The sequence below is a fragment of the Pecten maximus genome, chromosome 1, assembly GCF_902652985.1.
Source record: "Pecten maximus chromosome 1, xPecMax1.1, whole genome shotgun sequence".
Lineage (NCBI taxonomy): Eukaryota > Metazoa > Mollusca > Bivalvia > Pectinida > Pectinidae > Pecten > Pecten maximus.
The window spans coordinates 39,644,377-39,657,918 of record NC_047015.1 but is presented as its reverse complement, the minus strand read 5'-3'; the positions used below and the strand labels follow the sequence as shown (position 1 = coordinate 39,657,918).

General features: G+C 36.0%; 1 protein-coding gene across 1 annotated transcript; it reads left to right on the top strand.

The window, feature by feature from the left end:
* The first annotated feature begins 1,381 nt into the window (after positions 1-1,381).
* On the top strand, positions 1,382-10,748 carry LOC117333356 (carboxylesterase 1D-like). Its single transcript, XM_033892623.1, has 3 exons — positions 1,382-1,923; positions 6,015-7,667; positions 9,952-10,748. Exons 2-3 carry the CDS (start codon positions 6,040-6,042, stop codon positions 10,202-10,204), a joined length of 1,881 nt encoding a protein of 626 aa, XP_033748514.1. The 5' UTR covers positions 1,382-1,923; positions 6,015-6,039; the 3' UTR covers positions 10,205-10,748.
* The last annotated feature ends 2,794 nt before the right edge of the window (positions 10,749-13,542 follow it).

Sequence of the window (13,542 nt, the reverse complement as noted above, 5' to 3'; positions counted from 1 at the left end):
TATTAACCATGAAACTTGATATTCAGTTGTAACTCGGATTATTGTTCCAACTGGTCCGCTTAACTAGTACAGAAGGTCTCATAGTCTGCAACCTGAGCATTCTTACCATAAATTGTGTATTCAATCTGTGCAAAAAAGTAAATTATCATTGAGACAGCTTTCAAATCAAAATAATCGTACTGTAGAAGAAGTGAATATAAGCAATGCTTGTTGTTTTTGGGGTAAATATTGTATGTCTCGATTTTACTACTCTTCAGCGTTAGGAAGCTTATCAATTTAAAGTTTCCAAAGGGAGGCATCATCAATCTTATCAAAGGTTTATGATCAATATCTACCAGTAATTTTTTTGTGAGTTTACAGAGTAGAAAATGAACATCTAATGTTTAGTAGATTGAGGCATTAAAAATGTTCCTTAAATTTTGTAAAGCTTTCAATCGGAAATTTGTACTCAAAAACTATTCCCTTGGGTTAAGGATTGGTGAACAAGGGACTCGCTACAATATATATAATACACAAGCTTTATGTAAACCGATCCGGATGTTTGGTGACTAGACCTGTTTACCAGTGGCTGACACATGTCACTTGAGAAAAGATACACTATGACAGATCGGTCGACCTAGTACATGTATGACATGACGGCAAAATAAAAGTTAAACGACATCAGCGGAGAAGATTTGTTTATGTTGATTTCAAAATCAATGTATATATAATTTAAATCAAATCCAAAATAACAAAACATTTCTAGACTTCATATTAAAGCAAATTATTCTAAATCACCTTACACTTATCACTAGCCGCGTGGCAATGATTATCTTTTGAAGATATGTATTGTATAACTGCTTAAAACACCATATGTAAATGAAGTGGTTGAGCAGTTTGTTCATTTAAGATGCGTAATAGTTATATACACATGTATGTATATTTGAGTGATATAAATGTATCAGGTATGCATTGATTATCGCTCTATACATTGCTGAGTAGGCCCAGTGGGGCTTGATACAATGAACAGACGCCCATAACTTTTTATCAGCATTTGGTAATTGGTTTAACAGTGGAAATGAACTCCAAAATTCCCCCCGCTGAGAGCTGTCCATGTTACCCAAGACGACAATCAGTACATATCTTTGAAGGTCAGTCTTGGCATAGATCGATGCACGAATTTTGTACATCTGAACTCTTTTTCCTTTATATATATTTTCCATGTTTGAAATGACATAAGATATGCAGACATATTTCAACAAGATTCTGAAATTAGGTATGCTGGATTGCACGTGCACGTGAGTACCGACTGGACTTCTCGCGTCGGCGCGGGACGAGCTAGGAAGCGGACCGTTTTCCCACCATGAAGTGACTCATCAATACAATACAATATTATCGTTTCATTATACACCAGTGTGGCCGTCTGCAGCCTATTGCTGCACATGACTAGCAAAAACTGTTACCTGTCAAGGACTTATACATAAATGTAGTAAGTCGTTTATTTCTTACGGTATATTGATGTAATCTCTTTGCACAGCACTTCCATCTGTTTAGCACAGACTTATTAATTACGCCGAGACTTATTTTAAGCTAACCAGACACTCGACATCCAAACATCGACTATACATCCGTCTATCCCCATCAGACACTCCTACACTGATGCTCGTTACATTAACAGGATCACGTTGTATACATTGCCCTCCAGGCTCGCTACGACATTAGTATATATTTTAATACACGCGCATCTTCTGGTAAATCCGATACTGACTAGATAGTCGCCCAGCACGCACCATATCACTCTTTGTAAGGAGGGGTTTGTCAGCTAGCAAGGAGAGTGAGGATGTGTGTGATTATGTTTACTCCGGTGAAATTTGTGGAGGTTATTTACGGCTGAGGAGTACAGTGTTCTAATGCCTTGATGCAAAGGGTTTCAACAAAAAACAGGTAAAGTAATCAACAATTGTTCCTCTGTAAATTGTGTGTAAGTAAAATTTTAAAACTGGTTAAGAAGTATATTTTAACACGTGTTTTTATAATTATTTTGTATGACGTATATCATGCCTAGGTACATGTGATACTTGTGATGTACGAGGCCATGTGTGGAATGCGATGTGTATTATGTGTTCTATTTATATCTCTACGTACAGGTACACACTGTGCATTGTCTTACTGTTGTAACAGGAAAGTCCCGTGCTTTCTTTGCAAGTGTCCATCTTCATGTGTATACCGTAATATATGTAAGAAATTATGAACTAGGTCATCACGACTTGCAAGACTAGACCAAATTATTATATTCCAAGAGTGTCCACTTGTGTAGCCTCTCGGTGTCTGCCCAATTTGTCATCAGACCGGCAAGTTGACATTTTGAGTGGTAGTACACGGACACTTAAAATTCCAGATGCTCGCTGCATCAGCTTACTGTGTATATGTATACAAGATCACATATAGTGTCGACCGCATATGCTCAAATTTTGTTCTGTAAAATTAATAATTGCAATATTCTAGGTGACTGTATAAATTACAACAAAGCCATTCTATATTACACACCGTCCATGGTCGTTGTTTTGTAAATGGATATACATGGCATCACAATATCACTGTTCCCCATAACAAACGATGGTCAATGATATGATAAAACGACGTTTCTCGTCTTATCTGTACGAGTCCACGCCCCTGGCACATGTGAAACATGATGTTGTTATCAAATTTTACTCTATCTACTGCTTCTTTAGCACAATATACACGTGATTGGTAGTCCACTGGCTGCTGTTAATCTCGTTTAGTTCATTGATTTCACCATGCCTGCTCTGGCAGTCACCACATTGCCTAACCGTTGGAGACTATGAATCAATATTGCTGCATAAACTTCATAACGTGCAGTATATAGACGCTGTCGTAAACATGGATGAAAAATCATTAACACATCCGGTCTAGCTGGAATTCGTGTGGACTAGCCAATTTAAGAGGCGTGGAATTATTTCATATCTCAATGAATTTATATGTTAGTATAACGAATATCAATGCACATGTTCCAGGGCTGTAGTTAATCGTTACGCTGTTTTAGCGGAGGTCATGCTAGTTATTATGTGTTACACCATTAAAGTAGAGACACAATGACAGAAGCATCAATATGATGTCTTTTAATTGTTTGTATTCGGTTTTACAAAAGACACGCATTGCCTACATCATTTATGTAGACAGCTTTAATGCTAGCCTGGCCCAAAATCCTATAATGTTTGCTTATGAACACTTGGAGTTAATGCATTCCTTAAGTTACGGAACGTTGATGAAACCGGGACCTGGTAAACCAACTATCGAAGGAGGTATATTGGTAGATATTTCAGTAAATATCCTAGCTTAAAAAAATCTCTATTGTTTCAACACCAGCCTAACGCCTCTTCGTAATACGGCACTCAGCCAGACTAGGTATATGTAGAGATAGGGATGCATAGAACGAGGATAGGATCGTATGAAAGATGTGCAAAAATATGGACGGTGCCATTGAGGACTTGGTCTGATCGGATCTTGTATAAAATGTGGTTGATAAGATAGAATGACAGGAGGGGTTAGAGGAGGGATACTTAAACGTTAAGACGCTGGAATAGAATGGCTCCTTTATCTAACGTTCGCGGTTTCGTATCCTAAAGCTGTCCATTTTACTAGGTTGGTGATGACGTCTGATGCTCGAAGACTGGGGTGTTTCAGTAGATAAGAACACTACCCAGAACAGGTGTACAGGGGGTTATACATATCACAGGCACTTGGCACGAATGTACAACCCACGGTCCATATATATAAGTCCATGTGATAGAAATATAGCGTCTACCAGAACGGCTACGTTTTCAGTAAAAATTGAATCTTCGCTAGCCAAGGCTTCTGATTGCGTTACACGTGAAGTTTAACGCAATCAAAAGGCCTTGGCTAGCAAAGATGATGAAAGTGTAAAGTGTTACAGTTTTTCATAATACACATTTCACTTAACTGCATAGAACAGCACACTTTATGTTTTCAAACGTACAGTACAATATGTACCACACAAAAGTGTAACGTGGGAAACAATTATGCGATGGCCGACATTTCATATCATTTTGCACTTTGCTACACTTTTATATGGTGCACAAATGTATGAAAATTGAACTATTTGCCTACCATAAAAATGTATTATGGTACTAAGATTTAAAAAAAAAAAAATCAAATTATTACTTATCGCGTTACCCTTTTCATTTCTTTTTGTTTTTCCAACAGTATAATATATATGAAAAAAGTAAGCCACTAAATAATCCGAATGTTTACTTTCGGTCGGCATGATCATAACTGACCCCGGACAGTAAAGCCCTACCTATTACTTTAACACAAAACATGAAGTTTATCAACCGAAAAATAGAATTAGTCAATTTGGTAAGTATTGGAATCCAGATTTGATCAAAAATAGGGCATCTGTATATTTCGTCATTTCCCTTGTTTTGATAGATTTTTAGATAGTAAAAGAGTCGTTTAACTAGATCATCATATTTCCAAAACGTATTTATCAAATCGTGCATATTTTTGGTGAAATTAACATAACATGTTATAAGATGTCATAGCATGTGACGACAGTCTTATCCGGATGTACTTTGTCATACTTTGTAACCTCTAATGCTGGTTTCACATGTGTTTGTATCACGACTGTGTTCGGCCGTTAATTTGGTACAAAACAATACACATATCTTTGTGTACCATACAGAAAGATATAAACATTCATATCATTTTGTCTGGCTCTGACTGGTCATTGTAGTTTTGACTTAACTATTAGTACAAAAGAATATAGTGTACCATATCCCATACCGGCCGGTGCACTTTGACATAGTTAAACGTGATCCTCAAAAATAAAACGCGGTACCCTTTTAAATGCCAAAGCAGTCAAATATGTACCACAATAACATAACGTGGTACCCTATAAACAGTAGAAATTGTTAATTGTGTTCCACAAAATAAAACGCGGTACTCTGTTAACAGTATAGTAAAATGTGTACCACAAAAATATAACGCAGTGCAGTTTTAACAGTAAAAATGATAAAATGTGTACCACAGAAATATAACGAATACCCTCTAAATAGTAAAAAATAGTCAAATATGTATCACAAACATGACGTGGTACACTCTAACAGTAAAATAATAGACAAATATGTATCACAAAAATATAACGTAGTACCCTTTTAACAGTATAGTATAACGTGTACCACAAAAATTTAACGCAGTACCCTTTTAACAGTAATAATAGACAAATATGTACCACAAAAATATAACGCAGTACCCTTTAACAGTATAGTCAAAATCGTCAGAAAATTCGGCAAAGGACATCTATTTATCTCTCCCAATAATAAAGTGGTAAAAACCATCACATTGATATATTAACATCTCTCCCTTTTGCGTTTACGCCAATTTATTCGCAGTCAGTTTACTTAGCTGAAGTAGGGAGAGATGTGAATGCATGACCATGAACTTATGGTCTTAGTCTACAAATAAATATGAGTTTATATATACTGAAATTAATGTACTTATGTGTAAGTGTGTGAAATGTTTCTTTCATAAGTTGCTTCGCCTTACCCTTGTGTTATTATAAGTTATTTTGTGTTATCTATTTTTCATTTCATTTGATAAATGGAAAAGCAAAACACTTTTAAGTATGATAGCATTTATAAGAGACAAGGCCGTTATCGGCCTTCGTCTTTAGGACACAGTAAGCACGTACTGCAAATAGACATGCTCTGTAAAAATTAAAAACATTGTATAAGTTGTGTAAGTGTAACAGAGCGCATGATTAATTAAATTTAAATCACTGCCTCCACCAGGGATCGAACCCGGGACCTCTGGCATACTAGTCTTACGCTCAACCGATCGAGCTAAAGAGAAGATCTCTCTAGCCGAGCGGTATATTGCGGCTAGTATTTACCAGGGTTACATAAGTAAACATTACAGAAATAACCAAATCTAAATATCGGTAGTATAGGCTTAATGACTAATGAACTTAAACTACCATTGTGTATTTGTTTCAGATCTCCAAAGATGAGCGAGTAATAGATGAAAAAAGTGTCCGTGACAAACCATCAATCAAACTACATCTTTGTATTCGGAAATAAAGCAATTCATCACAAGGACATAAAACGCACAATGGTCTACACGGTCCTTCTTTGCCTCCTACCTGTATTGCCTCTGGTGGCACCAGTCCAGTATCATACACTTGACACACCTTTAGGAAAAGTGGCTGGACGTCAGGTACCGGTTGGTACAGGAAATACAGTCTATAAGTTCCTGAAAATCCCATATGCAAAGCCACCTGTGGGTGAGTTACGGTTTCAAAAGCCCGTAGCTGTTGAAAGATGGAGCAGCATCCACGACAGCACCGAGCATGGACCGTCTTGTCTACAAGCGATTCCCGCAACAATCAAAAATGTGCTGGAGAACAAAGAGGTTTCGGAGGATTGTCTACACCTAAATGTTTACACGTCCGGCGGATTGTCTTCCACGACCAACAAGAGCGTTATGGTGTTTTTTCATGGCGGTGCGTTTGTTACTGGCCAAGCTCAGTTATACGACGGTTCAGGCCTAGCTCTCAATGGTGACGTCATTGTGGTAACCGCGAATTACAGATTGGGTGTTCTGGGATTCTTTAGCACTGGAGACTCAGTAGCAAGAGGAAACTATGGTCTTTGGGATCAAATCGAAGCCCTCAAGTGGGTGAAAAATAATATCAGATCATTTGGTGGAAATCCTGATTCCGTTACAATCTTTGGAGAATCAGCTGGGGGATTTAGTGTTTCACTTCTAGCTCTTATACCACAGAACAAAGGATTGTTCCATAGAGTCATCATGCAGAGTGGTACTTACAGTTCCGCGTATGCTATTAACGAAAAACCGAAAGATTTTGCTATTACATTTAGCTATCTATCTAAGTGTAAAAATGTACAAACTTCACAGGCTATTTTTGATTGTGTCCGAAATATTCCAACCGACCTTATCATTCCAACACAGACAAATGCCATTCGTATGGGACTATTAGCTCCTGATAGTCTGTTCCGTCCGTCATGCGCCCCAGTCGTTGATGGTGAACTCATCAAACGTGCCCCCATGGTGTCTATGAAAAATACGTCTTCTGATGTGTACGCGTTCTTTCAATCACTTGACGTAATTGCAGGATGTGTAAGTGCCGAAGGATCTCTACTCCACGCCTATATATATCCATATATGGAAGAAAGTTACGGATTCAATACGAGCGAAGGAGTTCCTTCGTCTTTACTTCGGTCATATTTTGCGCGGGTTGTCGCGGAACAACTTTACAAAAACCAAAGTAATGTTTGGAAGGCAATTGTTGACAAGTTCGGTTCAAGTGATATTCAAGTCCAGGCAAGAAAAATCATGGATTTGTATGGCGATATCTTTTTCTATATGCCAATGATTAAAACATTGGATATCCACGCTTCAAATAATAAAGATAGCAGCACCTTCCAGTACCTATTTAGTGAACCAAATCTTGTGTCATTATCTGGGAAACCACATCCATCTTGGTTCCGAGGATCTGAGCATGGTACAGAGTTGATTTTTCTATTTGGTATCGAACAAATGAAATCAATGAACATCAATATATCCTCCTCCACCTTGGACTTCGTAAAGCAGATTATAACGTACTGGGCTAACTTCGCCAAATACGGGTAAACATATCATATATTGTATTTTTATGGGGCATTGTATTTTATTCTTAGAATTTCATGCGTATAAGTCATCTTTTAATACCTTATGTGTTAATGATTTATTTACCTTTTATACCACTTATATGTTGTTCAGTTAGGTAGTCACCATCTTCTACAAGGATACCCGCATCAAAATGACCAAGGTTCTTTATGGGGCGTTGACCCAGCAAAGAAGTCCAATGACATTTTTTTGTGCTGTATAGTGATTTTATTATTTTGTTTTCCAAGATCCAATTAAGTTTTAGCACGATGGAGCATTGCAGCTCCATCGCAAAGTTAAAGATAAGGACGGAACTGATAAAAAAATCTTGAGACAAACAGACATGAACTGTCTAAAGATTTAAAATAAATTTCATTCCGTTTTGTAAAAAACTGATTGTCAAACACAATGCATTCTGGGAATAATGTAGCTGATTTCTCCGTCGTTTCAAACTATTATATATAAAATGAATGATATATTAAAATGCTGTTACTAATATTCCAAACTTATGTATGACATGCTAAGTGATTTTATATTATATTTACCTATGACATATGATTTATATTACATTGACAGCATCTCAGTCGACTACTAAGACTGGGCAGATGCCCTGGTTTCTGCACATGTTTCTGTTGTGGGAGGTGACAAAACGAGTTATTTTAAGTGGGGATAGTTTGAATTGATGTACTCTTCTATGGAGATCCCTTTGCAGGGCTTACATTCCAGAGCTTTGTTCCTGATAAGTTTTTTCTGTAGCCCATTCAGTTAATGTGAGCATATTTTGAAAACTTTAAAATACAAAACATATATATCAATTTGGTATCAACAGGTCCTACAATTGTATATGGAATGATATAGATCATAGATGCTGAACTTGAATTTTGAAAATAGAGTAACTGTGACCTACTTTTCGAAAAAAAATGCCACTGAACAATGAAAATTAACATCTTGGGTGACCTATAAATTCTTAATCTGATTTTATTAGAAATAATTAGGTTACAGTGACCTACTTTTCGTGACATTGCAATAGAACAGTGGAAATTTACATCTGGGTTGAGTAATAGATGCTGAACTTGAATTTTGCAAAATAAGGTCACTGTGAGCTACATTTGAAAAACAACCACAGAACAATGAACATTTATAATCATATTGATATACAGTAGATCCTGTTGTTTAGAATTAGGTCGCAGTGACCTACTTTTCTATAAATTGCAAAATCAGGTCATGATCACTGAGACCAATTAAAAAATATTCATTGGAATATCAAAATTGATATATGGAATGCTGAACTTGAAATTTGCAAAATCAGGTCAATGTTTGTCTAAGAAATTGTCATAAGGAATTTTTTTTTCCAAAAAGACCCCTTGTCATTTAAGAATGGCATACCCATGTATGTGATTATTTTGAAGCTAGGGCTACGGCTCATTCGGTATGTTGTTATAAACGTTATAATGACCTCAGTAATTTCAGTGATCACTTACTTGAATCTCTCAACATTTAATATAAACATTTTTGTCGACAATTGGTCAATCAAGAAACCACTCTATACGATTCATTGAACATTAATGAACTGGACCATCGTGCTACGAAGCCATTTGCCTCTTGTTATCAATCCCATTATACTGAATCCTATTTTCCTGTCCTATTTTAGGTTTTTGTTCTCGCATTGTTTTGTTTCTCCTCTTTTTTCATGTTGCAGTTGTCCATTAGAGTGTATTAAATTGTATGTGTTCATTTTATTTCGTGATTCTATTATCCTTATTCATTCCTGTTCATATAGTCCTATCATCATGTATTGTAATAATCCTAATATTCTGTGATGTAATTGCAGTGATCCTATAGTATTATGACGTGGTTGTAGTGATTAAATTAGTTTGGGTTGCAAATCATCTGACAGGAACATTTGTAGTGATCCTTTTATCTTGTGTTCTGGTTGAAATAGTCCTATCCTTTTGTTGTCCTATAATCATATTTCAAGAGCAGTTGCAGTGATCATATCATTTTTTGTTGTATTTTCAATGATCCTATTATTTTGTGTTGTAGTTGCAGTGGTCCTATTTTGGGGGGTTTTGGGTTCAATGATCCTATTTTTGTGTGACGTAGTTAAAATGATCCTATTATTTTGGGTTGCAATGATCCTATTATTTTGTGTTTTATTTGCAGTAATCCTATTATTTTGTGTTGTAGCTGTAATAATCATATCATTTTGTGTTCCTATATATATTACAGTAACAGTCACGGTGATTCTATCATTGTGTGTTGTAGTGATCCTAACCATGGGGCGGATGATGGTACCCGATGGCCGGAGTATGATGAAGTAAACCGTAGTTATATCGATCTCGCTGTGTCCTCCATCTCCCAACAGAAGTCAATGTTCCGGGATCGTGTCAAGTTCTGGGAGAAAGACCTTCCACTGATCGCTAGTACTCCGGTTACGGACAGAGCGGCGTCCCTGATGTCAGTCAAATGGACTCTACTTATTATGTTATTTCTTTATCACTTAATCCGTTGCCTTTAAATGTAAAGTTATGAATGTACCTTGTATGATAAAAATCACGTCCTCCTGAATTTCGCTTATCTGACTGAACTCCATCGTAAGAAAGAATATATGTGATCGTCAGGGAAATCAGTGTAATAGAAATCCGTTTATATTTACTTGGTAGATAGAATTGATTTGATAGCTTCTGTAGCTTTATATGATGAAAGACCTTTATCTACATATTAAATGATAGACATTTTCATTCGGTGGACATTGATTTGCCTGTATGTTGATATGTTTAAGAAATTAAAGTAAATGAAAACATGATAGGGCATTTTGGATGCCAACAAATCACATTTCCAATATCAGAATTATTTACCTGAACTGTTTTGATTACCGATATAAAATCAAACCATGGTATTGAACCCATACTCCTGAGTGCTTGTTGCAGATCTTAAGATTATATACTTGTAAAAATGCCTTCAGCTGCGTGAGAATTGTTATATGAAAGAGACGGGAGTCAGTGTGAGTGCAATTTTGTAAATCCAGATAGTGTTCATCAAATAAATTATTTACAACCAGACACTGTCCCTGTTTTTTGTTCATTGTTATCTCAAGTTCATCCAACAGGTTATCACTGTCTTAGTCATACAGCAGGTACGGTAATATTAACTTGCATTATCATTATAAGAGACTGTCATTTCTGAAGCTACTGACGTGAATACATGCTGTTTCCTTAAAAATCACATTGCCTGTACAATGCATATATGCTTATTTTACTTCCACTTCGAGTGTATTTGATTAAAATTATCGCAGCTATTTTTGGCATGTAGCATTTTGAAGTAACAGTTGACCATTGGGCCAGTTAAGCTGAATGTACAACCCCCGTTTGTAAACCAATGACTACCATGACATAGTAACCCTGTCAAAACCGTTAAGGGAGTCCAGTCCTCATCATGAAAAATGTCGTATTGTTAATTAATAAACAGTTCAGTGTGACAATAGATCAGTTAACACGTTTCCTTGAAATCGTTATAATTGTGACACTCCAAACTCTTTTGAGCTGTCAAGTTTGTTTTAAAAGATTTTGTTTCGCGGAAAAATCAAAAGTAACAAATTTGGTTCTTTTTGTACCCTTTGGGTATCCATGCATAAAAAGTGAAAAAATATCAAACAGATAAACGTGCTCCTACTTTAGTATATATATAAAAGTATATCATATATAAGTAAACAAGTCAGTTTTCATTTTTTTTTGTTATCAGAAATAGTTTTACTTATTTTGTTTACACACCAAAATCAGTTTTTACAAAATGGTAAAAACTCACAAGTCTTGCCATTTTGTAAAATTTAAGGTATTACATATAACACGTCCGTGTTAACAAAACCACGCCTCTCATCTTACTGTGTTATTATCACTGGTGATGTAACAATCCAACCCTGGGGGAAACAACCCACTGTAATAAGTAACACAAACTACAGAATATCAGTAGATGTGATTTGTGGGGAGGCTATCTTGTCTGGTGTCTCAGCATGTTGGATAAGTTGGGAGCTGTGCACTGAACTATCCTACATGTATCTGTAACAGTGGGTTTTCCTATCACTGTTTCATTTTGTTTTTATGTTTGCTTTTGTTTTGTAATCTCGCCATAGTATATGTGTTCTCGCCCCTAGCCAAATATCAGCTTGAGGTAATTAAGTGACGATGATATTTGTAAACAGCATGGCGCGTCTATATTACTCATTCAGATATAGATTACACATATGTACAAAATCCACAGCTGTAATCTCCAACTTTGTTACTTTATCAAAATAGAAACCGTAACGGACGCTACTGTTAGTGCCTTCAATCATAGAACTGAATAACTGAAGACTGGTCAAATCAAACTAGACTTTGACAACGCTATCTGAAAAAAAAACATTCAAAGCTTAACATGGAGTATTGATAAGATAAACATAAACGTCAAATGAACACTATGATAATTAATATATAAAGCAATTCACTGATTAGACAAAGCTGAACCGTAATTGACAGTGTAATGCAAAAATACAACTATAAATGATGAATGTATGAATGTCATATACCATTATATTTAGTTAAGTGCACCATTCCTGCTCCTTTTAACATTTACATTTAATTTTCACAAATTTTGAGCGAAAACCATATTTCCTTAACGATAATAGCACCATGAAATTGCGAAATGGGCAACAAGATGTTAACCAAAATGTTACTTTTAATCAAAATGGTGAACAGTCATAAAATTAACAAGTAAAAGTGAGATATACACAGACTCGTTGAAAAGGTGCAAGGGGGCTATGTTACGTGTGATATAAAACATAGATTAAATGATGCTTACGATGGCAGTATAAGATGTATGCGAGTCTGACATCTTTGATAATGCACTAATACTGTGATGTATTTTTGGTCTGTGAACCATAACATAACAACCGTCAGAGGACATTTGTATTTTCGATCAGCACGCCGCCTGGTGATTGATCGAGAGTGAGCTGACGATAATATCGAGCCTCGGTTGATCCACGTGACCGCGTGTGCGCGTGCCTCTCCGCTCAATCACTTGCCCCCTGGGGGACATGAAAGGAATCATACTTAAGTACTTTACCTCCGCCTCTTTCTGTATTTCACTGACAGTAATAGGGAATGCTATTTACCGTTTATTTACTTAAGTCATGATATTTCTATGTGCGATATTATAAAGCATAAATGCTTGGATAGTTTGATTTATCAGCACGACGGACAAAAAATCTTTTATCTTTACGATATTTTGATTGTATTAATTATTAATTACTTACTCTCTATATATATGCATTTGTATCGTCTCTTGTCTCGTACATACTGTCGGAATGCTTAGCTGGTATACAATATGTATATTAATTCACATTTCCTGATATTGAATTGAAGCACATGTGCATGAATGAATGACTAGTTTCGGTATTATATACCAAAACAATTCTATATTGCAAACAGAACAAGAAAATATCATAGCAACGTTCTATGGATGTGTTACAGAGGGTAAGTTAGATAAGACGGCGTAGTTACAGTGTTAGGAACTGAGGCTGGATATGAGCTGATGTATACAGATTTATTGGATAAGATATGTGTGTGTTGGTAGATAAAACGTATGTAAGAGCAGCTCTTATTGTAAAAGAGGTTTAAGTGATAACATTGGGATAACGGTCTACTTACATCCCAACACTGTCTATGCGTATAAAGGAAGCTAGAAGACAATCACAACTTGTAAAATCTAATGTTGAAATCGGCATAAAATGATAATAGAGAATCAGAATAACACCAAACTAAAACAAGAAGGGGAATTCATTCTTTTCAGGTTCAATTTTTATTTTTCTAAACCGAAAGCAAA

What these genes read in the sequence shown, in the direction of transcription:
- LOC117333356 (XM_033892623.1), top strand. Translation starts at nt 6,040, where the DNA reads ATGAAAAAAGTGTCCGTGACAAACCATCAATCAAACTACATCTTTGTA. An exon ending in GCTAACTTCGCCAAATACGG is followed by an intron (nt 7,668 to 9,951) that starts GTAAACATATCA and finishes TGTGTGTTGTAG; the next exon opens with TGATCCTAACCATGGGGCGG.